The 24772-nt window shown below is 48.7% G+C and overlaps 1 protein-coding gene across 2 annotated transcripts in view; it reads left to right on the forward strand.

Moving 5' to 3' along the window:
• Positions 1 to 19008: 19008 nt before the first annotated feature.
• The window catches only part of LAMC3 (laminin subunit gamma 3), a 44619-nt gene continuing 38855 nt past the window's right edge, over positions 19009 to 24772 (forward strand). Inside the window, exon 1 of one of the 2 annotated variants that reach the window (XM_038374728.2) lies at positions 19009 to 19517. In XM_038374728.2, coding sequence (XP_038230656.1) covers positions 19139 to 19517 — 379 coding nt within the window. In that variant the 5' untranslated portion in view covers positions 19009 to 19138. The remainder of the gene's footprint in view (positions 19518 to 24772) is intronic. The other variant, XM_043498791.1, reaches the window with a different exon arrangement.

A 24772-nucleotide genomic window follows, 5' to 3' on the forward strand; every position in this document is an offset into this window, starting at 1 on the left:
ATCAGTGTAGCCGCGTTAGTCCCGGGATATCAGAGAGACACGGGGTGGCGGGGGAAGTAATATCTTTTATTGGACCAACTTCTGGTGGTGAGAACCATGAGCTTTTGAGGCACACAGAGCTTTTCTTTGGGTCCCGAGCAGGTCTCTCTCACCAACAGAAACTGGGCCAATACAAGCTCTTACCTCACCCACCATGTCTCTCTCAATAGACGCATGTCCATCTTGGCCCAGAGTCCACTAGGATTCCCAGTTCCTGGCCCCATCTCTGCCCTGATCCTGTAGTGCAGGCAGGAGCATGGGGGTGCCAGATGGCTCAGGGAATGTGTGCAGTTGGGGAACGCATGACCCCATGTTTGTCAGCTTTGCTGAGTGCTTTGGGCATCCATGCAGCAGTGATTTCCCCCTGCAGGCTGGGCGGGAGGCTAGCTCCCTTTGAGAGGGCTGAGAAGCCCTCCTGCACCCACCCACCCTCAGCGTGGGAGGTGCCCGCTGAGCGACAGCCCTTCTATTCCCTCCTCACCTGTGGGCACTGCCTCTGCTGCCCTCTCTTCCCCAGCTGCCTGTGAGGGAGAAGGCAGTGAGAATCGAACCCCATTTCCCTGGGGGACAGCGCAGGAATCACTGGACTCTCCCCACTTGCTTACTGTTTCCAGGCCATTGTTTGGATGTGTGGCTCTTTCCTCCTAGCCATGCAGGGTCTAGCTGCTGCTGAGTAGCAGCGAGGGGGAGTTGGGGACTCAGGTCACCTCTATATCCCTTGACTGAGGATGGCAGCAGGGGACAATGTAGTCAGAGACTCCCTGGGCTGCCACTTTCAGTGACCCTGGCCTGACTTGTCTGGGATTAGTTCCTCCTCAGGGAGCAGAGGTAATTCAGTCTCTGCGCTTTACTTCTCTGGCCAGAGCCTCTTCCATCCTGCATCGCAACTGCTGACTGTACCAAAATCCCAGTGGTAATTGGATCAGGGGCACTCTTTTCCATGAGAATATTAAATCAGACTCACAGCCCAAGTCTGGAGCGACACACTTTGGAATATAAAGGCACGGAAGATCACATTACCAGGGTTATTTCTTTTGCTTCAGATCTGAAGCTATCACAACAGCTTCTTATTTGGTGCAAAGTAAATTGGGTCTGTTTTTATTGGAAAACAGACAAAGGAAGTGACGGAGACTGATACTGCGGTCAGGCAGAATCTGAGTTGCCTGACGTGTTGAGCACTTGCAACTCAACACAGCCAATGGGACTCCAGGGGCTTGGCACTTCTGAAAAACATCCCCTTAAAGAATCTCAGCTGGAAAAAGACCTAAAGACTACATGATGATGATAAACAGATAATTCTGTGCCCAGTCTGGCTGGCATGGTGAAACAGCAGCACTGGGGCCTAACTGTCCTGTGTTCCTTGGCTATTTTCAAGCTAGTAGCTGGGGCTACTGGGAGGAGAAGGGTACAGTGGTGGCGCCTTAAATTCCTGCTTTTATTAAAGGGAGAAGCTCATTTTCCGGAGCGCAGTGTTGTTCAATGGAGTTCACCCCACAGAGCAGGAATTCAACATTGCAGGCGGGCGGAATTTTAAGTTCCTGGGAACATGACTTGCATTGCAGGTGATGCCTCATGAAAGGGTTAATTTGTACAAAATTACAAGACCCTGCTGGTGACAGCTTCAGCTCAGGTTGTAATCAGCCAATGAGAGTGTACTCAGTTGATCGGATGGGTGACTCTAACTTAAAATCCTGCCGGGACAGTGCACTCCATGGAGTTTTTGTAGAACTTGATGGACCAGGTATTGTCTCTTACCGGCTCAGATGCCATGATGGTGGGCACTGCATAAGGAGTAGACTGGGGTAGACAAGAAGAGCTTGTCCAGTTTGGCTTAAGCTCAGTTGAATTCATCTCTGATTCTTAATAAGTTCAGTTTTTTTACTCATTTGCCTCTAAACTCTTCATAACAATCACTCCAACCGCACTGGTAACTTAACCGGTGTGCAGGGAGTTATTTAATAGCAGGGAGCAGAGGCTAATTGATTAGAGGCTGAGAAGGTAATTTAACAAATGACTTGTAATGGGATACAGAGCCTTTCACCTCTAGGTTATTGGTTTAGTTCCTTTTCAGGTTGGCGGTGACCATCTGTTACCATCTGATGGCTGCTTAGCAGCCGATATATGAAGTGAATGGGTCTTAGCCCACTGCCTTGTGCCCGCATCACTGAGTATTCCATGTGCAAGGAATTGTGGCTGGTCCCTTTTTGTTGGGAAGGGAGACCAAGGGTTTGAATGGGCCCTGGAGTCTGGAATCACCCCTTGAAATGCTCTCTGCAGCTGAGGGATGTTGGTAGGATCTGCTGCACCCATGCTGGTTCTATGTTTTGGCTAAACCGAGATCTTCAGTCTCGGAGGCCACCAGTCCTGGGTTCTTGGGTGTGGGAGTTAAAAAATGGGAGTGTCAGGGGAGTCTAATGTAAGTGCTTGTGGGGTATTGCAAAGAGAGTCCTGAAGGGGTAGTATTAATGGAATAAAACCACCACAGGATTGGAACACAGTGCTCTCTCTTTGCAGGCCTCATCTGATATGCAGTTCAGGTCCCTTTAGTGTCTCGTGGCTTCAGCCCTCATACACCCTATGTTAAATAAATAAAATACACCAATATAAAGAGTCAGGACATCCCATTTCCTGGCTGAGCCTCGGACCCTGCAATGGGCACATCACCCACTTCTGGTACATAATAGAACCTAACCTTATTCCAGTTTATACTGGATGGGCTCCTGCATGTGGGTTACATGGACAGATGTGGAGCAGGTGAAGGGGATGGGATCTGAGTTTGAACTAAGCAGCTAAGGTGAACTGGAGTAAGGAGAAAAGACATCCACTCCAAACAGGTGGCCAGATCCTATGAGTGATGAGAGGGATGTTTCTTGGGAGGGACACCACCCTCACTCAACAGGATGCAGGGTTAAGCTCCAGTGGCACAAGGTACTTTGAGCACAGCCCACCCTGCTGTAGCACCCAGGAGCCAGGCTCGTGCAAAGCAGGTTCCCATCACAGCAATTCTGAGGACAGCTTTGGCCAATCCCGCTCCAGACTGTCTGGATCGAAGAAGAGCCAGATAAGCCTTGTTAGCAAACGAGGTAGCTTCAGGTTATGCTAACAAGCCCATTAAGGGGGCTTATAAAGGGAGTTGGCTGGACAACAAGGGGTGAATGAGGAAGAATAGCAGCTTTGTCCGGGAGGCTGTTATGGAGGCGCAAGGCTAAGCTGCTGGCTAATTAATTAGAAAGGTTTTCTAGTGGTGTTATGCTGTTTGGGCCTTGCTTGTGAGCTAATACTATAAGGCTAGTGATTGTGGACTCTGAGATTTTTAGCTTGAATCATTAGGTTACTGATAAGCCCAAACCCAACGAAAGGGCATGTCTGGCTTTATCCAAATCCACAAGAAAGGTCTGTTCCGCTCAGCTGACCCCAGCCAATGCCCTTCATTGTCAAGTCCCCTGTTTTCCTCAGTCACCTGGACATGATCTTAGAACGTAAAGACCCCTTTCCTCCTCTTCTGAGTCTGAGCCAAAGCCCACAGAAGTCAATGGAAAGAGTTGCAGAGACTTCCATGGGCTTTGGCTTCATTCTTGTGTGGGTCTGGCAAACCTTGTGGGTAAAAACTTTCGCAAGACAAGATTTCTTCCCGATGAATACTTTTGCCCTGAGGAACAGAGAGAGTAACCGTGAATGTGGAACTATAGGGTATATCCATCTTCCGAAAGAAACCAGGCCGATGAAAATGACCGATGGATTTATACTATACCACAAGAAGATCTCTGTGATTAACCTATCCCAATGCTCACTAGGATTTTCCTGTTTCAAAGTAGCAGCCATGTTAGTCTGTATTCACAAAAAGAAAAGGCGTACTTGTGGTACCTTAGAGACTAACAAATTTATTTGAGCATAAGCTTTCATGAGCTAATAAATAATAAATTTGTTAGTCTCTAAGGTGCCACAAGTACTCCTTTTCTTTTAGGATTTTCCTGATGGCCCTAAGCCATCTTGGGTCCCAAGTCCATCTGTTCCTCAATATGGTATTTCCATGTGTTGTCTCCTCTCCTCCATTTTTAATAGTTTAGATGAAAACTGCAAATAGGTAGGATGTGGCATTTGTGCCCTTTACATTTTCAGTTCTATACAAGATATTTTAAAAAGGTTGCTTCCCCTACCCCAGAAATGAGTTTCTTGGTTTTATTTTTCTCTTTGTTTAGGTTGCATTGGAACTCTGGTCCCAGCTTCCTTGGAAGATTCTCTGCACAGGATTAGGACATTATGAAACCTGAGTAATTGAGAAGGGAGCGCACCCTGATTACCCTACAGTTTCCACCACTGCTACCACTTTTGGAGCTGCACCAGATGTGAATTACATATCCAATTTTTTTCCACGTGTAAAAGCACCCTAGGTAACAGGGTTTTACCAAGGTGGAATCCTCATCACACAGGTAATTCTGTCCTCTGATTCTTTAGGGACAGGTCACTGAGGGCTGGAGCAACATAGCCACTTCCCCATTGCTATTCCTAGTACAAGGACCTGGGTTCCATTTCCAGCTCTGCCATAGTCTTCCTATGTGAGCTTGGACAAGTCACTTAGTCACTCTTTGCCTCAGTTTCCCATCTGTAAAGTGGGGATAACAGCATGTTGGTGTGGTGAGGATAAATACGTTTAAGACAGTGAGTAGTTCAGGTGCTATGGTAATAGGGGGTATGTAAGTACCTAAGATAAATAGATTCTTCTCTCTGATCCCACCGTAAATTTCTCCTGATATTCAAGCCTGCGTTTCCCTTGACTTAATTTCCTTCTGTTACTCCTGACTCTCTCCCCTTCGTGCCACCCTCCCTGTCCCACCTTGGCATGGTTTAGCTTGGCATCATTAGAGTTTTATTTATGACAATGTTAATCAAATACCCCCGTCATTCAGAGCTGTGCGCAATTCCCTCTGCCTTAGTAGGGATTAGCACTAACATGCTATTACTGAGCTAGAATATGATTGTTGTTAACGCAGGGAATTCTAATAGTGATTTAGTTATTCCAGGGCCGCACATTTCACTATTCCCTGACATTTATAAAGTTCAGGTTTAGAAAATAAATCCAGATGAAGAGAGAGAAACTCCAGCCATTATTTACACTTCACTTGCCATTTTCTGTTCAGTTGGCCCTTTGTCCCAAATCTTAAAGGGCCTGTGTATTGTATTAAGACCTAAAGGATTTCCATTTTCATTTCTTCATATGTGCATTGAGTCCTGGTGAAAGGCGCTAGAATTGCATGGCTGGAGATCACAGAGCAGGTTCAGTAGGAGCAACAGCCTTGCTGGCGAGTGCGTCTCCCAGGGATGTGAGTCCATTACAGGCCCAACTAGGAAGCCTTGGCTCTTTAGCTCAAGCTGGTCATGCTTTTAGTTGGCAGTCCTTGGAGAGACCAGCTACAGGAGTGAGAGGGGAATTTAGCTTCCATGGCCTATTTGATCCTGGTCTGCTGAAATGGCCAGCAAGGGGGCCATTCTGAAGTGACAATTATAAGTGGTGGAACTGGACTGAGATCATGCAACTCCTTTCACACAGGCCGCTGAGTGGCCCATGATGCTAACTGTGCAGTTCTGGTCTCCCATGTTTAAAAAGGATGAATTCAAACTGGAGCAGGTACAGAGAAGGGCTACTAGGATGATTCGAGGAATGGAAAACTTGCCTTATGAAAGGAGACTTAAGGAGCTTGGCTTGTTTAGCCTAACTAAAAGAAGGTTGAGGGGAGATATGATTGCTCTCTATAAATATATCAGAGGGATAAATACAGGAGAGGGAGAGGAATTATTTAAGCTCAGCACCAATGTGGACACAAGAACAAATGGGTATAAACTGGCCACCAGGAAGTTTAGACTTGAAATTAGACGAAGGTTTCTAACCATCAGAGGAGTGAAGTTCTGGAATAGCCTTCCAAGAGAAGCAGTGGGGGCAAAAGATCTGTCTGGCTTTAAGATTCTACTCGATAAGTTTATGGAGGAGATGGTATGATGGGATAATGTGATTTTGGTAATTAATTGATCTTTAAATATTCAGGGTAAATAGGCCTAATCCCCTGAGATGGGATATTAGATGGATGGGATCTGAGTTACCCAGGAAAGAATTTTCTGTAGTATCTGGCTGGTGAATCTTGCCCATATGCTCAGGGTTTAGCTGATCGCCATATTTGGGGTCAGGAAGCAATTTTCCTCCAGGGCAGATTGGAGAGGCCCTGGAGGTTTTTCGCCTTCCTCTGTAGCATGGGGCACGGGTCACTTGAGGGAGGATTCTCTGCTCCTTGAAGTCTTTAAACTACAATTTGAGGATTTCAATAGCTCAGACATAGGTGAGGTTTTTCATAGGAGTGGGTGGGTGAGATTCTGTGGCCTGGGTTGTGCAGGAGATCGGTCTAGATGATCAGAATGGTCCCTTCTGACCTTAGTATCTATGAATCTATGAAACTTTCCAATACTATTGACATAGGCTGGACTTGAACTGGCAACCTAGAAGTAAAAGTTGTGTCTTATTCCCAATCCCCTGCATGACCCATTCTGCATACACAGAGATGCCATGTGGGGTTACATTGCTCACCTGGGGCCAGGGCTGGATCTGTGGTGAAAGCTGCTCCCTCTGCTGGTTTAGGCACCTATGTGGATGGTGTCCACTATTGCAGGAAAGACACAGATCTACAAGGGCAGGACTTGGGAGATAGAGTAGGGAAGGGAAAATTGATGTAGAAGAATGTAGAAAACCTTCCCCCACCCCAGCATTTGAATTAATGTCTAGAATTAAACTGAATGCTAAGGGGCTGAGTGCTCACATCAGGAATTTTTTACTTCACAGTCCCAGCTGGGAAGCTAAAGCTTTGTGGGAGAGAGATGCTCCATGGGAGGTATTTCCGCCCATGGCTGGAAGTTGTACAACTTGGAAATCTCACCCTGGAGCCTGGGTTAGATGCTCAGGAGTTCCAGATAGTTCTCAGCAGCCTTTTGGGAAGCTTCCCTGAACCAAACCTTGCTCAGGTCAAGGGGAAGTGAGGGAGCTCTGTGTGTGTGTGGGGGGGGGGTAACTGGGCAGGGGCCCCTTAAATGGAATTGGGCCCAGCTCTTCAGTTCCGGTCCAAGGGTGCCCTAGTTTGGTGTAATAAGGAGAGTGGGGCTGCCCCTGGGCATTACAAATGAGAGACAGTCCAAAGGCAAAAGGGAGTTGAGAACCCAGAGTGTGTGTGCAGAGTCCAGAGCCTGGAGAGCAAAGCTGGCCCGAGAGCTCCAGGGAGGGGATGCCCTGAAGATGGGAGTGATGAGGGTTCTCGAGCGAGCAGTGGAGCCAGATCACAAGTCAATGCCGGAGCAGGCAGGTCATCTACAAACTGCCACAGACTGAGGAGGCTGACGCTGATGTCTGGGAATAAGAGCCAGAGTCGTATCTGAGAGGGAAACAGGGCAGAGAAAGACCCCAGCTAGAGGGGCTGGGGTGAGGCGTGGTGAGAGATGCTGGGGATTTACCTGAGGACTGGCGCCTGGTGAGAGACAACAGAGCTGTAGTTGGTGTTGAAGGACTGTTGGGATTTGAAAGATTGTAGTGTTTGGATCCTGCTAGGGAATTCTGGGCTGTGGTTGTGGGACTTTTATAATAAATTAACCCCTCAAAGAGCTGTTGATATTTGGAGAGCTTGTCTGGCATTACTGGGGACCACAGAAGAAAAGGGGAAACCGAGGCAGGTGTGTCTGTTTTGCTGTAGCCTGCTGCTGGAGGGCACGTCCGGCAGGGTCACCCAGGAAAGGATGAGGTACCAAGTGAGACATGATGGCACCCATTTGGGGAGCCAGGGTTCCCCAGAAATTCTAGAGCTGAGCACCCAGGAACAGGTCAAGGTGGGTTTCACCACGTTCTTGTTCTCTCTCTGTCTTTCTGTTTTCTCCCTTCCTATTCACCGGTAATGCCCCCCTCACGCCTCCCTCGCCTTTCGGCTTTTAAGCCATTGACTCTGTTTCCCTTCCAACGGCTCGTCATGTTCTTTATTTGTGTACATCTCCAGGATGCCCCAAGCACCTTATTATTGTTGCTGCTTGTATTTGTGCAGACTGCAGATCACCCTCCTTCCAGGTAACACAGATGGAGTCATGGATTCCCTTGCTTCAAGGCACATTCTGCTGCCTCTTTTGGCTGGAAATGTCTGAATGTGACAGAGGAGAAAGGGGACTTTTCCCCCTGTCTATTTAAATGCACACGTAGCCTCGTGGTTAGAACCTGCCTCTAATCCCATCCCATCGGCAGGATCCTCAAAGGGTAAGCTTTGAATTGCAGCTGCAGTCAGAGGAAAAAGAGAAGAGAAACAAACTCACCAGTATGGGGGAGAGAGAAATGTTACCCTCTCCCGCAGAATATGTGGCAGCAAAATGGTGTGATGTGGTGGAAGAAGATTAGGGCCGATTCTGCCAGGGATGCTAGATGCTGATGATAAAGAAATAGAATTGGGGGATTCCTTTAGCTGCAGCTAAAACTAAATAGGGGATAAAAGCAGAAGATACTATAGAGCAATCTGCTTGTATGCTGAATGCCTAGCCCAGGAAGGATGGAGAGTGTTAGCAGAATCCTGTTAGTGCCTGGCAGTCTCTGGATCTCAGCTAGGGCAGAAAAACCCATTGTAATAAGTAGCTCACGGAGGAAGGAAGCATCCTGCTTCATGACTATGAGGTAAAGCACGTGCATCGAAATATCATGCTAGGTGCTGGTCATTGTGGGAGTGGAGGGTCCCCAGGCGAGAGGCTTCCACTGTCACGGACTGTTGGCCAAGACAACAGTAATGCTAGCAGTTGGCGGGTAGGCAGGGCTTTTAAGCCAAGGATCCCAAAGTGCCTTACAAATTATACATGAGAATCGCTGCTCCAGTGTCTGAAATGCAGCCACCTCTGAGCTGGGACATGGCAGCTGCTTAACAGTGCACAGCAGTGTTTCACAGCAATTTAAGGTCCGGATCCTGTCTCCTGTTCCCACTGAAGTCAGTTGCAAAACTCCCATTGACTTCAATGGTACAAGATGGGGCCGGTCCTGAGGACAGAACGGAAGGAGAATGCCACATCCAGCTGAACTATATTAACCCCTTAGCAGCAGAGGGACAGTTCTGTGGTGCATCCAGAGTGCAGCTACCAGAGTCCTGTAGCTGCCTTCAGTTCCCTGGCCCAGCTCTTGCAGCTTCCCCTCCCCTGAAGGCCTTGCCCACCTCCCCTCCACACCCAGTCATCTCTGCCCCTGCCTGTCAGTCACTAGGAGTGGAGGATGAATGGCACCTGCTAGCACAGGGCCCGTAGAGGACAGCTGGAAATTGCTCCAAAGACCTTCACTGAAGAGCCCTTACCTAGTCCCTTCCCAATGGCTGTCATGCTGGGAAGAGCTGTCCCTCAGAGCTCCGAACGCTGCCGGTCCCGGTGCTTGGATCGGGCCAGGCCATCCAGGCAGCTGGTCTGGTAGCAGCGTGTGGCAGTGAAAACCACCCCAGCTCTAACCGAAGGCTGGCATCTAAGTTTGATCAAAGTTGGGAAATTTTGGAGAGGGCCAGTTTAATGGCTGCAGGAGGGAAGATTGTCCCAGTTGCATCCTGTCGGACGGTCGCCACTGAACTAGCACCCAGAATCCCAGCTCCTCCTTTGTAGATAGCTTTGCCTGGCTCTGATTTCCTGAGGGCAAGGGTGGCACAGACACCCCATAGGTCAGATTTGCAGCTGTAAGGCCAGAGTCTCCCAGGTGCACGTGGAAATTTAAGCCCACTTCTCCTCCTCCCCAGGGAGTGAATTGAGAGAGAGAGAGAGAGAGAGACCTCTTCTCACTAGCTGCTATGGGAAGTGCAGCTTCCAGGAGAGAACTTTGTGTACAGGATTTATTTTCTTGCAATAGTTAAAAGTAGGGAAGGGCCCAACCCAAAACCCTGCACCCAAGCATCTCTCAGCGCTGGCCATGTCTGGCTCCAGCTCCAGAGTGCCCGATTCAGGTGTGTCCACCTTTCAGGGCTGTGAATTCCTTCCCCCAGCTACAGATTGCATGGTACCCATTTTTTAAGATGGGGCCAGTGCCCGAAGGGATGGGCTTGGAGAAAGGAGGCAGAGCTGGAGAAGATAGATGGCTCCTCTGCAATAAAAAACTCCGGCTTGAGGAAAGGAGCCTCTGTTGCCCAGGTGAGTGATCTGCCTTGGAACAGAGTCCGGTTCCTCTTATTCCCCTGTTCACCCCTCTCTGCAGCTTGGGACTTGGGTGTGACTGCAGGAATACAGGAGCTCCCTGTAACTGTCCCTGCTCTGATTCTCAGCACAGCATAGCTCCGGCCTCCCCAGTCCAGACAGAGACCAGAGAGGCAGGTCAGTTGGGTGTTGGTAGCAGACAGGATCCCCCTTCCCCTCAAAACTACCGAGAGCCATGCTGCATGCAAAGTGATTCCGCCCCCGCACCTGAGTGCCCCTTCAAAAGACAGACTAAGCTCCATGCTGGCTACACTCCTTGCTTTGAACTGGGGGATGGGGGCGGAAGGGGGATTTTCTGCCCTCGCACACACCTTGCCTCTGCTCGTGCCTGCATTGTCAAGTCTGATCAGAAGGAGGATCAGTCCGCCCTGCTCCCTCTCTCTCCAGATTTAATTAACGAGCCTTTCATCTGTACCCTGAAGGAATCTGCTATCTTCTGTCTTCTTAATTAAAGTTCATTAAGCAAATCAGAGGAACGTTTTCTCCCAGCCGCCTGGAAGGCTCTTAACCCTTGTGAGGCACCCAGTTTGGGTTGGCTGGGGCTGGATGGCAAAATGCTCAAGAAGGGGTCCTGGCTCTGGGGCCCCATGGCTGTGTGACCTGATGGTGACAGCATATCCATCGTGTGAAAGTCAAACCCATGCAGCTCTTCCTCCATCATGCTTGGAGCAACTGGACCAGAGCAGATGGGCAAAGGCTCCTTAGCCTGGCTGTGGAGGTACCAGGCTGTGGATCAGTTCCATGCCATTGGCATCCCAATCTGACAGAGGGAACAAGGACAATTCCTGAGCTGCCCTCTGGGTGCCCTCCACGATTCTTGTCCCACCATTTCCCCTGCCTTGAGAAGGCTGGAGTCCATTGGCTTCTCCTCTGTGGCAGTTGGAATTTCCCATAATACTTTGAGGTGGCTTGGGGTCTCCCACGGAAGAACATGGCTTAGAATGAGAGGGGGGAATCCTGTAACTATATTCAAGACCCCTTCCCCGCAAGAGGACGTTATCTTTCCAGGCTCTAGCCACGTGAAATGAAAGGAAGATTCCTTTGATGATCTTGCTCTCTAAGGAGGAGGAGCGGGAGCAAGCCCAAAATAATGCTGAATTCAGTCACAAGACTTACTGACCCAGAAAGACGTATTGATTAGAGATGGACGTGGACCAAACCCCCTGGCTCAAGCTTATTTCTCCAATCAGCCAAGTCGAAGCTGAAGCCAGCTGATGTCATCTGAAGGGGCTGTGTGATTGCTGACTGAAAACAGGAGCACGCGCTCCAGGGAGTTTACTCCCAGGCATGACACAAATAGCCCTGAGGAAAGCAGGTGAACAATTTTGCCATGCTTCATAGAGTGGCCCCTGCTGCAGTAATCCAGCACAGACCTATAACAGGGTTCAAAACTAGATCAATTCATGGAGGATAGTCTGTCAATGGCTATTAGCCAGGATGGGCAGGGATGGTGCTCCTAGCTTCTGTTTGCCAGAAGCGGGGAATGGGCGGCAGGGGATGGATCACTTGGTGATTTCCTGTTCTGTTTATTCCCTGTGGGGCACCTGGCATTGGCCGCTGTCGGAAGACAGGACACTGGGCTAGATGGACCTTTGGTCTGACCCAGTAGGGCTGTTCTTATGACCTCTCAGTTGGCATCCAAAGTGGAGTCACCTGGCAGGAACTGCTCTTGCAGCAGGGCAAACTGCTCTGCTGGTTACCAAGCTGTGTGCCAGCTCCGCTGCTTTTTCTGTGATCTATAACTGTAGCAGGATCCTGGCAAAAAGGGGTCTCTGGAGATCCTCTCTCTCTCCAAGTGTCTGCCGGATCCCTGACAAATGGTGGAGTTCTCTCTGGGACATGTAAAAGATTCTGCCTCTTGCCAGTGTGCCAATCAATCAGCCAGTGCCTGACAAAGCCCATTCTGGGAACATTTTAACAGTTCTCTGCCAGGGTGCCAACCGGAGTGTGTCTGACGAGCCATGAAGCACATTCCAGGACACTTCCATGGACCCTTGCCAGACTGTCAGTCAGCAGTGGCACGATAAATCATCACGCACTTTCAGCCATGTCAAAGTTTTCCTTTCTCTTGGCCAGCTGTGACAGCCCATTGCTGCAAATCGCACAGACTCGCTGCTGGTAGAACTTCCAGTCACTTCCAGTATAAGTCGAGTCCAGCCATACTTATCCAGTAGTAGTAGAATGGGCCTTAATAAAGGGCTTTATGTTCTGTTCCCTTTGGATCTGTATGTGTGAATGACACTGCCTTTTGTACTCAATGCAAGTCCAGCTGTTATGCCATGGGCGAGATGCATCCTTCATCCCATCATTGTGAACAGCCCTGGCACTTGCCTCTTTGTCTACCTGCATTGCAATGGTTTCTCATTCAGATTCTCATCTAGCACAGGGTGACCAGATGTCCTGACTTTTATAGGGACAGTCCCAATTTTTGGGTCTTTTTCTTATATAGACTCCTATTACCACCCCATGTCCCGATTTTTCACATTTGCTGTCTGGTCACCCTAATCTAGCACCTTATCTGGATAAAGTAAAACAGATCTCAACACAAGCGTTGGCCTGACTCACTGGTTCTCGTTCATCTGTGTATCCCTGTAAAACTAAACCAGTAATGTCGTCTTCACCTGAGTCCACAAACGGCCATCACCACCAGCCACTGATCCATGGTTAGCAACAACACTGCCCAGCTGTTGTACTGGCAGGTAGCACAAAAATGTCCTTCTCCTGCTATTATATGCATTATGGCAGCGTCTAGAGGGCCCAACCAAGATCCCTGACCCATTGTTTAGACTCTGTACAAATACACAGTAAAAAAACCTCTTGCTCCAAAGAGCTTACAATCAAGCTAGGCACCACAGACGAATGGTGGGAGAGAGGAAGGATTGTCACCTCCAATTTTCAGCAGGGGAACAGATGCAGAGACTTGCCCAAGGTTACACAATGGGTCTACAGCAGAACTGTCACCATGAGCTGCTCTTTCGGTCTCCCTAGTGCTTTTGCAGAAGACAAAGTGGGCAAAGGGGTGGATGTTTGGACCGTTCATAAAGGAGGACCAGGCCCACTGATCACAAAGGTTTGTGCGCACTTCCGGCCTGGAGCAGCTGCAGGGGCAAGGAAGAGAGCAGCTCGACAGCCTGTGCCCATCACTTCTGGACAGCACTGGACACAGGGCTGGGTGCTCATCTTCAGCAGCTCTTCCTTGTTCCAGCCAAGGGCAGCTCTCTGGCTGCTACCGCTGCAGGCTCCACGGGACCCTGGGCAGCGCTTTCCTTCTGAAGTGCCCATGGTGTCAGTGACTCGCTGGCAGAGGCCCCTTCTTGCTGCTGCAGCTGCTTGACAGACAGTTTGCATTTCTCTTCCCTGCTTTTCTTATTATGTGGGGGAGCCTTCCCCATCCCCTCCTGGACCCAGACAGCTCTATTCAGCAATAAAGTGCTAGCCTGAGAGAGCACGGAGCACACCCAGAGGCCCTGACAAACTGCAAAATTTGTTCCCAAATATCCGGAGTCATGCGAAGAAGAGAGAGAAGTAGTTCTTCCCTGCCCCTCCCCTTCATCTCAGATCCTCTTCCCGCAGGGCACCGGCAGCAATCTATCCTACTTCTAGCTGACCAGCTTTTATATTTTGTGTCATTTCTCCCAGGTCCTGCCCGGGCTGGGTGGCATTGATAATAAGCAGTGGGTGGGTAAAGTGTCAGATTCTCTTCAACTCAATTCTTATGCTCTGGTTTCCTAGCCATCCTCCCTCTCTGAGCGTGGCCATCCAGCTCAGAGCCTCTCTCTTGCTGTCTGTGTGCAGACCAATCTATGCCACGGCCTGGCTGAACGGCCGGGTGCCGCGGAGCTGGGTGGAGAGGGGAGGCAGACGTCCATGTTGGGGCTTCGTGCGCACAGCAGAGAGCGCAGTTTGACCAAGGCTGTGCCCCATGGAGGATGTGTCACTGCTGAGTCTGGGAGCGTGTAGGGTGTGCTCATTCTGGGGGGGCTGGAAATAGGACAGCCCCCAGCTCTGCTCTTAGGGCATGCTGTGCCAGTCAGTTAGCTGGCCCCATGCAGTGGGGGTCAGAAGGCCCATCCCAGCACTGGCCACGAGAAAAGAAGCTGTTGGAATGAGAATGTGGTCAAGAGAGAGGGTTGGAGAAAACCCCCTGTCTGTTTAGCCTCCTTCCCCCAAACCGCTGGCCTGGCTCCTCATACCTCTCTGCCCTGATCCCCCCAGCTCAACTCACCCACCCCTCCTCGGCCCCACCTTACCCCACATCACTGTACTCAGTTTACCCCATGCTCTCCCAGCCCCCTCAGTCTCACCCCAAACCATCTTCCTTCCCCACATGATCCTGTCTCCTCCCATCCCACTGCACCATGCTCCCCACACACCCCAGCTTCCCTCATCCTCCCCTGCCCTCCCTTTCCCTCAGTTTCCACCCCACCCCATCTGGCCTCCTAGCGGTTCCCTTGCCTCAATTCCCTGGGGCCAGAAGCCCCCTAGCAATGTACTTTGAACAGCTCCAGCCCCAAAGGAAATGGTTCCTTCCTTTCCTTTCTGTGGAGAATTCATGCTCACCAACAATCCCATTCTCCCCCTCCCCTCCCTGCCCCCTCCCCAAAAAATCCATAGGAGGAAAATGACTTTTTATTTAAAGGGGGAAAAATGGAGCACGGGGAAACATCAGCTGCTTTGCTACAGGCCATTTCGCCAGGAGCAGCTGATGTGAAGTTTCTCAGCACTGGGAACTCTCCCTTCCTTGAGGATTCGGTTGCAGCTGTCAGAACTTGGGTCGATACATGCTGATGAGGCTTTGAAACTGCAGTACTGTGGGAACCGCTTTTGGATTCCCTAAGACCTTGGTAATTCACGGCTGGTCTCCAGTGCTTTCTCCCCAATGCTGAGAGGGAAGCTGTGAGACCAAAATAAATAAATAAGAACAAAAGAAAAGGCGAGGGAGGGAGTTTAAATTATAAATAAGGGCTAAGTTTCAAGAACCTTTCCAGAGAGCTTATAAGGGCGAGTTATTCTAACCAGGGAGCACCGCTGTGGGTAACTGAAACAGATTATAGAAAAGCAAGGAGAGCTTGTCCAGAAGGGACAGTCTGTTCTCTGTCCTACTCCTTGGCTTGGCCATCGGCTTCTCCATCAGCTTCTATTTATTTCTGAGTGCACCGATGGGCTTTCCTCTGCTCTGGTGCTTCAGGGAATGCATGGGTGAAGAGTTCAATCTTGCAGTGAGACCTGAAGATGGAAAAAGCTGGACACTTTCTGATTTCCTTTGGGAGGGTGCCAGGCCCCATGCTCTTGAAGGGGCTAGCAGCAGCTCCATCAAGTCTATGCTCTTTCAGCCAACATCCAGTTCCCTTCCCTCACCTGACCCTATTCTTGAAAGTTGAGACTGAGGTGTATTGGCAGAACTGGGGGGGGGGGTGTCTAGGCCTGGCATAGTAAGCGGTGTTAAATCAAGGTTGAGCTGCAAGGGACAAGCTGGAGGGTGAGGGACTGTAATAGCTGGATGTTGTAGGAGGGGACTGAGATGTCTTGGCAAAGCAGCATGGAGGCCCAGGGCTAGACTAGCTGGGGTGCTCTGTGGCTGGAATGAGGTGTGTGGACAGAGCTGCGTGGAGATGCTGGGATGGAATAAGTGGGGTTGAGCAGGTCTGAGGTGAGGTGCATTGGCAGAACTGTGCAACCTCAGCAGAGAAGGTGGGTGCTGGATGTGACGGAGGGGCATTGGTAGAATTGTGTATGGACCTAGGACACATTTAGAGGTAAAGGTTGAGCTGTGTGTACTCCAGGGTACAAGACACAACATATGTGCTACAAAGCTAAAGAACATTTGAGGATGCTGGCAGCTGGGGTGGGAGGGTTGTTCAAGGTGGAATCGCAGCCTCAGCCTCACACCTGCCTCGCTGTAGTGAGTCAGGTGTTGTGAAGTGGTTGGCATTGGGAGTGAAGTTCTCTTAGCAGGACTGAGTTGATGCTGTCATTTCCCCATGGTGAGGCTTATGCTGGCCGAGAGCAGTTCAGAGGCATGCACCAAAACAAGCATCTGTGTCCATCAAAGTGTCCGTGTCCTCAGCTACTCTGTGTCTCAGCACCCACTTCTCTATCAGCACCAGTATGGCAAGCCATATAGAATTTAACAGCCAGGAGGGTGTATAGAAATTGCTCTTAAAACCATATAGAATGCAACAGAAAATGCAGACTTTTTCCATATTTTGTAACCCATCCTATTGAATCCTAGCATGGGCCACAAAGACTTATATAAAATAACTGCTCTCTGTTAAATTCTGTAGGACTCTTCCACAAAAAACCTGAAAGAATGTCCAGAGGCTTCCTGTGGTAGATTATGACAGGTTTCAGAGTAGCAGCCGTGTTAGTCTGTATTCGCAAAGAGAAAAGGAGTACTTGTGGCACCTTAGAGACTAACAAATTTATTAGAGCATAAGCTTTCGTGAGCTACAGCTCACTTGATCGGATGCATTTGGTGGAAAAAACAGAGGAGAGATTTATATACACACACACACACAGAGAACATGAAACAATGGGTTTATCATACACACTGTAAGGAGAGTGATCACTTAAGATAAGCCATCACCAGCAGCAGGGGGGGGAAAGGAGGAAAACCTGTCATGGTGACAAGCAAGGTAGGCTAATTCCAGCAGTTAATAATAGTTTCATGTTCTCTGTGTGTGTGTATATAAATCTCTCCTCTGTTTTTTCCACCAAATGCATCCGATCAAGTGAGCTGTAGCTCACGAAAGCTTATGCTCTAATAAATTTGTTAGTCTCTAAGGTGCCACAAGTACTCCTTTTCTTTTTGTGATAGATTATGGAGTGACGTCTGAGTGGGGAAAGCCTAAACAAGCTCCTAGCAAATCAGACAGAGGCCAGCATCTCCTTTCACACAGCAGCTGGGGACCATTGGGTTCTGGAAGTAAGTCTCGGGCCTCGTCTCCATTGGGGATTTAGCCACAGGCGTAGCTGAGTCAAAGTAGGTGCCCGTGCCCCAGTACAAACCCTCAGCGGACATGCAGTGCACCAGAATGAACCATGACTTGCAAACCAAAGTAAGCTGTTCCAGTGCAAGGATTGTGTTACGTGAGTGCAGCTCCTCTATGGTAGGCATTTGCACGACTGTTGCTACAGTGGTATAGCTAGGTGGGTGACCAAGTACCTCATTACAGACAAGACCTCAGCTGCTATGGGATGCAGGACTCTCACCTAGTGTATGTAGCCTGGGGATGATGTGGGTGCTTCCCCCATTGACTGAGTCTGCTCTTACTGCTGGCTCACTGGCTGACGGATACCATGCTTCTTCTGGTCCTAATCTGAACCTCACATGTCCCATGCCCACGCAGCCTGCGCTGAGTAGCAAGTGTTTGGCCAGGACGGCACCAGTCTGATTCACGCCAGGGCCGGTGCTCTGTGGTTGAGACCCATCACACTGCAGCCCTTTCGCCTCTTGGTTTTAAATCCTCAACTGGTCTCTTGGGTGAGGAATGCATCAGAAATGGGCAGCACAAAGGCAAGTGAAGCAAAATGTTCTTTTTGTCTGAGAAGCTGCTCAGTGAATCACAGCCTGGCGCTTCTTGTAACCCCCCTGGGTTCCTGCTCCCCAGTTCTGGTGACCTATTGTTCCTCTGAACACCTCCATCCCACCCCAGTAGCATTTTCCTGCTAATAGATAGACAGGGATTAATGATGGTCTGTCCCTGCCACCTACTGGAGACACTTTTCAAGTCTGAGCCTCCCTAGAAGAAGAAGCTACCTCAACTCTTCAGAGCCCGAAAGCTTCCTTAAGTGCTTGGGGAAAGGGGCCTTGGAGCTCTCTGACTGCTCTGCTCAGTCTCACAAGAGGGAATGGGGATCCTGGAGTCCTGCACCCCAAACTTGCCTTCCTGCAGGGAACCAGAGAGGAGGAGTTTGGGCATCTCAGCCCAGTCCCCGGTGGGAGAGTGCGTGGCCATCGTAAAACACAGTTCAGCACGTTTGGCGTCACTTGAATAACAACGGTGCTGGAGGTTAGGGCAAAGATGGTGTCTGAGTGAGGGGGTCCCTGCAAGCAAAGCTATGCAGGGAGCCCCAAACTGGAACAGCAGGGGTGCCCCCGGTCAGGATTGGGGAGCACTGACAGTGTTGGGGGTGCAAGAGCCGAGGCAGACCTAGGCATTGGGCTCAGTGACACCCAAGGTCTCCCTTGCTCCTCAGTTTGACGCAATAAGAAATAGAGGGAGACTCTCCATTTTCATGTAAAAAAAGAAAAGTTTCTTTCTAGCCCTCTTCTTGCAAAGAGTCTGGAAAATGTGAGGGATGTGAAACGTTACAGAGCCGTCGTTGGGCTGATAGGAACAGACTGCTGGGCCCTATTCCCGCAGCGGGGGCCCATACACCTTTTATGTAAAATGAGTCAGGTTTGGGGGTCCCTCCCATAGAATCCTTCCCAGAATTCTCTGGCTGGCCTTGTGCTTTGTCACAAAGGCCCACAGTGGTGACACCAGGACGGAGGTGGTAAGGGTATGTCAGGATAGGGGCTTCCAAGGATGTGCTGATGCTCTAGGTGCACCCCAACCACAGCCAGGGCCAGACACTTTTGGGGTATCCATTGGCATCTATAGGCCCCGGAGAGAAGAGGGACTGTGGCCTCTTTCCGTCACTCCACATCCAGTGAAGCCTCCATAGACCTTGGCGTCATGGGCCAACAGAAGGTGAATATGTTGTCTTGGATTTAAAAATAAACCTGTTTTTTGGCATTTCCATCAGCATCCACAAGATGGAACCTGGAGCGAGTGGATCCGAGAGTGGGGCTGCTCTGGCAAAAAAGGAGGGACCTGCCAGAGTCTCCAGAGGCTGTGACTGAGAGAAGGAAGCTCAGTGTCCTCTGAGGCTCGCCATGGCACAGGCTCCTTGTCTGTGTGTCCTGGCCTTGCTGTCCCTCGGGCCGTACCCTGCCGCAGGGGGCATGGACTCCTGCTACGACCCATGGGGGCGGGCACAGCACTGCACGCCCGCCTTCGAAAATGCAGCGTTCGGTAGGGAGGTGTGGGTGACCAACACGTGCGGCTCCCCGCCCGAGGATTACTGCCTCCAGATGGGAGCCCAGGACGCCACCAAGCTGTGCCACCGTTGCGATGCGGGAGACCCCTTGCTCCACCACAACCCCACCTACCTGACCGACTTCCACAGCCAAGAGCAGAGCACCTGGTGGCAGAGCCAGTCCATGGCCTTCGGGATACAGCACCCCAACTCTGTCAACATCACCCTGCACTTGGGTAAGCGCGACCAGAACCACCCTTCCCCAGGGAACCTTCTGCTTTCAAGGGGCCTGGCCCAGAGTGGCAGAGGCTGCTGGAAAGAGAAGGCCCTTGAAGTGAAGAGGGAGTTGGCTGGTCTGATCGTCTAGGATTATCCCCCCCTACCCCAAGAGAGAGCAAGATTATACACCTGTATAGATGAGATTAAAAATGTGAGCTGGACCTGTGGGAAGAAGGAAGGCCCAGTAGTTGGGGCATTAGCCTGAAACTCAGGAGAGCCAGTCTGAGTCCCCCACTCCACCATTCCTCGCGTGACCTGCATCTTGGCAGGGGGTTGGACTAGATGACCCTGATGGTCCCTTCTAACCCTGTGTTTCTATGATTCTATGACTTTGGCCCATGCAATTAGAGGGATGACTGCAGCCCACCTAGGCATTTCCACACTGGCTTTATACTAGTTAGTGTGGATAAAAGGAGTGGTGAAGATGCCTCCGTAAGGGTCAACCATGCAAGTATGTACCCAGGGTCCCAATCAGGCTTGTACAGCCTCTGCGCCCTCGTCTTCACTGCTATGTTTAGCCATGCATGTATGGCTAAAAAAGCTAGTGCATGTATGCATGTTGCAGTCGCCCCTAGGATTGCAGTGTAGACGTACGCTTAGCCTCTGCATGCCTCAGTTCCCCAACTATTCAGTGGGGATAAAAGCACTTCCCTGCTTCTCAGGTGCTGTGAGGATAAATGCATTAAAGACTGTGAGTTTCTCCGGCACTGCGGTGATGGGAACCAGATAAGAACCTTTCTAGAAATAGCTGGGCCCATAGTGAAGTGGGGCAGGGCACTGGTAAGCAGGGTTTGTTTATGGCGGTGAAGAGGGGGCAGACTACATAGGGCCCTGCTGACTGAATGGGTTAATGTGATCCAGAAGGCATGTGAGTCCCAAACTGGCAAATCACCTTTCCCATACTGCCATTTGCCAGCTGCATTTGTCCAGCCTCAAAACAACTGTGAAAGGATCGTAGACTGTATTGCACTGCTATAGCACTTTCCATCTGTGATCTCATAGCATTTTATGAAGAGTAATTAGTAATTAGTGGAGCTGCATTCAGCCCCTGTGCCAACCATCAGTATTATGATCTCTAGCTCACAGAGGAGGAAACTGAGGCACAGAAAAGTGAAGCAGCTTGCCCAAGGCCACACAGTCAACTAGTGGCAGAGCAGAGAGTAGGTCACAAGAATTTTGACTCCCAGTCCAATGTGGTAACAACAAGCCCCTTTCTTTTCTCTTGGGGAAAAATCATTATTTTCCACAGAGTTATATGTTGAATTAAATGAAGTGCACACGTGTGTAAAAACAGATGGGGTTCTATATAGCCAATAACACTTGGAAAAAAGAAAAGGAGTACTTGTGGCACCTTAGAGACTAAGGTGCCACAAGTACTCCTTTTCTTTTTGCGAATACAGACTAACACGGCTGCTACTCTGTAACCTGTGAATAACACTTGGGTATTCAAAGTAGTCACCAACGGTTGAAGGTGTATGGTAGCTTGTGCTTCTTATTTAAAGCATCCTATGAAGTGAGCTGTAGCTCACGAAAGCTTATGCTCAAATATATTTGTTAGTCTCTAAGATACCACAAGTACTCCTTTTCTTTTTGCAAATACAGACTAACACAGTTGCTACTCTAAAACTTTATTTAAAGCTGTGTATTATGGGCCGGGGTCACCAAAACCTTCAGTTTTACACTAGTGTGTATCTCCATTGACTTCAATGCAGTTCCAAGGGTGTAAAACTAAGCTAACATGGTGGTGAATCAATTAACGAATTCACAATTCATGAATCATCAATGGGGTAGGTTTTCAACTGGTGTAAAGGAGCATAGCTCTGATTTCAGTGGAGCTATGCCAGTTTCCACCAACTGAAGATCTGGCCCATATATTTCAGATATTCTAAAACTGTCCCACTTTTTCAACAGTTAAAATGTAAGGGCTCATGCCTTCTATTATAAATAAAACTGAAAAGGTTTCCCTGCTATATAAACTCTCCTGGCAATTAGTCAGCTCCGCAAATATTTTCATTCTTTCATATCCTGCCATCCACATTCTGAATACAAGAGATTACAGAGAGTCATTGTTGGAGCTAAACAAATAATAAATAGTAAAAATAACAGTCAAAAGCTGTCAGAGTGTGTGTCTTTTTAGCTTGGGCTACTCTTGGGGGACACACAGTGGTGCATTTCCCAATGGAAGCCGTCGATAGCACTGCTTCTGCAAAGCCATCAGGGTGGAAGGTTTGTGCTGTGGCCACTGATTCCTAAGGGAACAGTGGGGGTAAGAGCGGAGGGAGACAGGAGCAGCTTGTTTCCAACAGAGGTCACTCCTTTCCCAGCCCCCCGTGAACAGGCAGGCAGACATCTGTTCTGAATCACCGGGAAGTTAGGACTGGGCTTCCTGCCTGGGATGAAAGGCGATGCTGGAGGAGCCGAGAAGCGCTCATTCCACGTTCCACCTCCATAAAACCCGGTTTTTCCTTTTACAGCTTCATAGATTGTAAGGCCATAAGGGATCACTGTGATCATCTAGTCTGATGTCCTGCATAAGACAGACCCAAGACTTCCCGGAACTAATTCTTGCTTGAACTAGAGCAAATCTTTTATAAAAATATCCAATCTTGCTTTGAAAAAATTCCAGTGATGGGAAATCCACCACAGCCACTGTTAAGTTGTCCCAACGATTCACTACCCTCCCTGTTAAAAACTTTTGCACCTTATTTCCCCTGTGAATGTGCCTCGCTTCAACTTCCAGCCAGTGGATCTTGTGATAGCTTTGTCTGCTAGACTGAAGATCCCTCTGTTATCAAATGTGTCTTCCCCATGTAGGTGTTTAATAGACTGTGATCAAGTCATCCCTTAACCTCTTTGTTAAGCTTAATAGAGTGAACTCCTTGAGTTTTTCAATATAAGTCATGTTTCCCAATCCCTTAATTATTCTTGTGGTTCTTCTCTGACTTCTCTCCAAGTTTTTTTCCCCGACATCCTTCTTGAACTATCAACAACAGAACTGGACACAGTAGTCCAGCAGTGGTCACACCAGTGCCACAAAGAGGTAAAATAACCTCTGTACTCCTACTCGATACTCCCATGATGAAACATCCAAGGATCACATTAGCCCTTTGGCCACAGCATCAAACTGGAAGCATATGTTCAGCTGATTATCCCCTCAAATCCTTTTCAGAATCATTGTATCCTGACATAGAGTCCCCATCCTGTAAGTATCACCTACATTCTTTGTTCCTAGATATGACTTTACATTTGATCTTATCAATACGCATAATTGCTTGCACCCAGCTTTCCAAGGGATCTGGATTGCTCTGTGTCAGTGACCTGTCTGCTTCATTATTTACCTCTCCCCCAATCTTTATCTGCCAACTTCATTAGTAATTATTTTATGTTTTCTAGGTAATTGATAAATTACCTTGTTAAATAGCATAGGACCCCACTAGAAACATACCTGATGATTCCCTGTTTACATTTATATTTTGTAACCTATCACTTAGCCAGTTTTGAATCCATCTAATTGTGCCATGTTTTTGTATTGTTTTAGATTCTTAATCAAAATGTTGTGTTGTACCGAGTCAAATGCCTTAGAGAAATCTAAGTATATTACATTGCTGTTATTACCTGTATCAACCAAACTTGTAATCTCATCAGAAAAGATGATGAATTAGTTTGAGATCTGTTTTCCATAAACCCATGTTAATTAGCATTATTTATATTGCTCTCCTTTAATTCTTTATTAACTGAATCCTGTTTCATCTGTTTTTTGACTGGCTCATCCTGTTTACCCTTTTAAATATTGACACAACAGCAGCTTTGTGTTAATCCCCTGGAACTTCGCTAGTGTTCCAAGAATTATTGAAAATCAACATTAATGGGCCAGAGTGCTACTCGGCCAGCTCTTTTAAAACTTCTGGATGCAAGTTAACTGGACCTGCTGATTTAAAAATATCTTGCTTCGGTAGCTGCTTTTTAACACCCTCCTTATAATCTATGAAACATCTCTCTATGCCTAAGAGGGGAAAGGAGGAGCCAGTTCGACTCTTAAGGGATGGATCCTTGTGTAGCAAGGATCATGTCATTGAGGACTAATGGGTGGCTTCTCCATCTGAAGGTACTGCTGAGAGTGTAGGTGGATGTGACACTTGTATATTACAAAAAGAAAAGGAGGACTTGTGGCACCTTCGAGACTAACTAAGGTGCCACAAGTCCTCCTTTTCTTTTTGCGAATACAGACTAACGCGGCTGCTACTCTGAAACCTGTCATTATATATTGCAATAATACTCAGCCCATCTATAGTCCTTTTCGTCCAGAGACCTCAAATAGTTTTACTGACTTAAACAATTTAGCCTCCCAGCCCGGTGGATCTTTCTCATTTTACAGATAAGCAAACTAAGGCCCAAAGAGTAAGCAGCAGAGCTGGGAATAGAACCAGGAGTCCTGTCTCCCATTCTCCTCCTCTACCCGCCAGATTGTGCAATGTGCAGTGCTCATGTTCTTCCTCTATGCACAGTTTGTTGCATGTCAGTTCTTTTACTCCTCCCTTCCCCTCCGCCCCTGCTGGGCTACTAACGGAAAATCCTTATGTGCCAGAATTTTTGTTGATGCTCGCCACGTCTGTAGTCAAATGAATTACCCAGATTCTCACGAGAACACAGTTTGACCCATTAATTTTATCCTAGTGTCTTGGACCAAGAGCAAACTCCAAAACCTTCTCTGATGTGCAGTCTTTTATTAACCTGATAGCCTGGAGATTGAACCGGGGATCTCCGATTCCTGCTGCTTCCACCGTCTGCTACTTAGCTGGAATCCAAGCTGATTCTGTGAGGGTCATTCAATGGTTGTTTATTGACACAGTGCAGAAACCAGCTCCCCTCCCAGAGGAAATTGTTCTGTGCATTGACTGCTGTGACCCCCTGCCGTTTTGGTAAACGCCCCCAAGGAATTTCCTGTCTGGGAATAAACCCACCCAGGGTGTCTGGAATTCCACCCCAAAGACCTTAAAGTCCTACATGGGACCGGGGTGTGAGTCTTTCCCAGGACAGGCAGGACATGGGCATCATCAAGGCAAGCTTCAACAGCGCTGCCCGTCCAGTGTGCCTCTGCCAGGATGGATTGATTTAAATCACCAATTTTAATCATGATTTAAACAGCATGGAGTTAACCTTGATTTAAATAATCAATTTTTAATCTTGATTTGCACTTGTACTGAGTTGTTTT

The sequence above is a fragment of the Dermochelys coriacea genome, chromosome 16 (genome assembly GCF_009764565.3).
Source record: "Dermochelys coriacea isolate rDerCor1 chromosome 16, rDerCor1.pri.v4, whole genome shotgun sequence".
Lineage (NCBI taxonomy): Eukaryota > Metazoa > Chordata > Testudines > Dermochelyidae > Dermochelys > Dermochelys coriacea.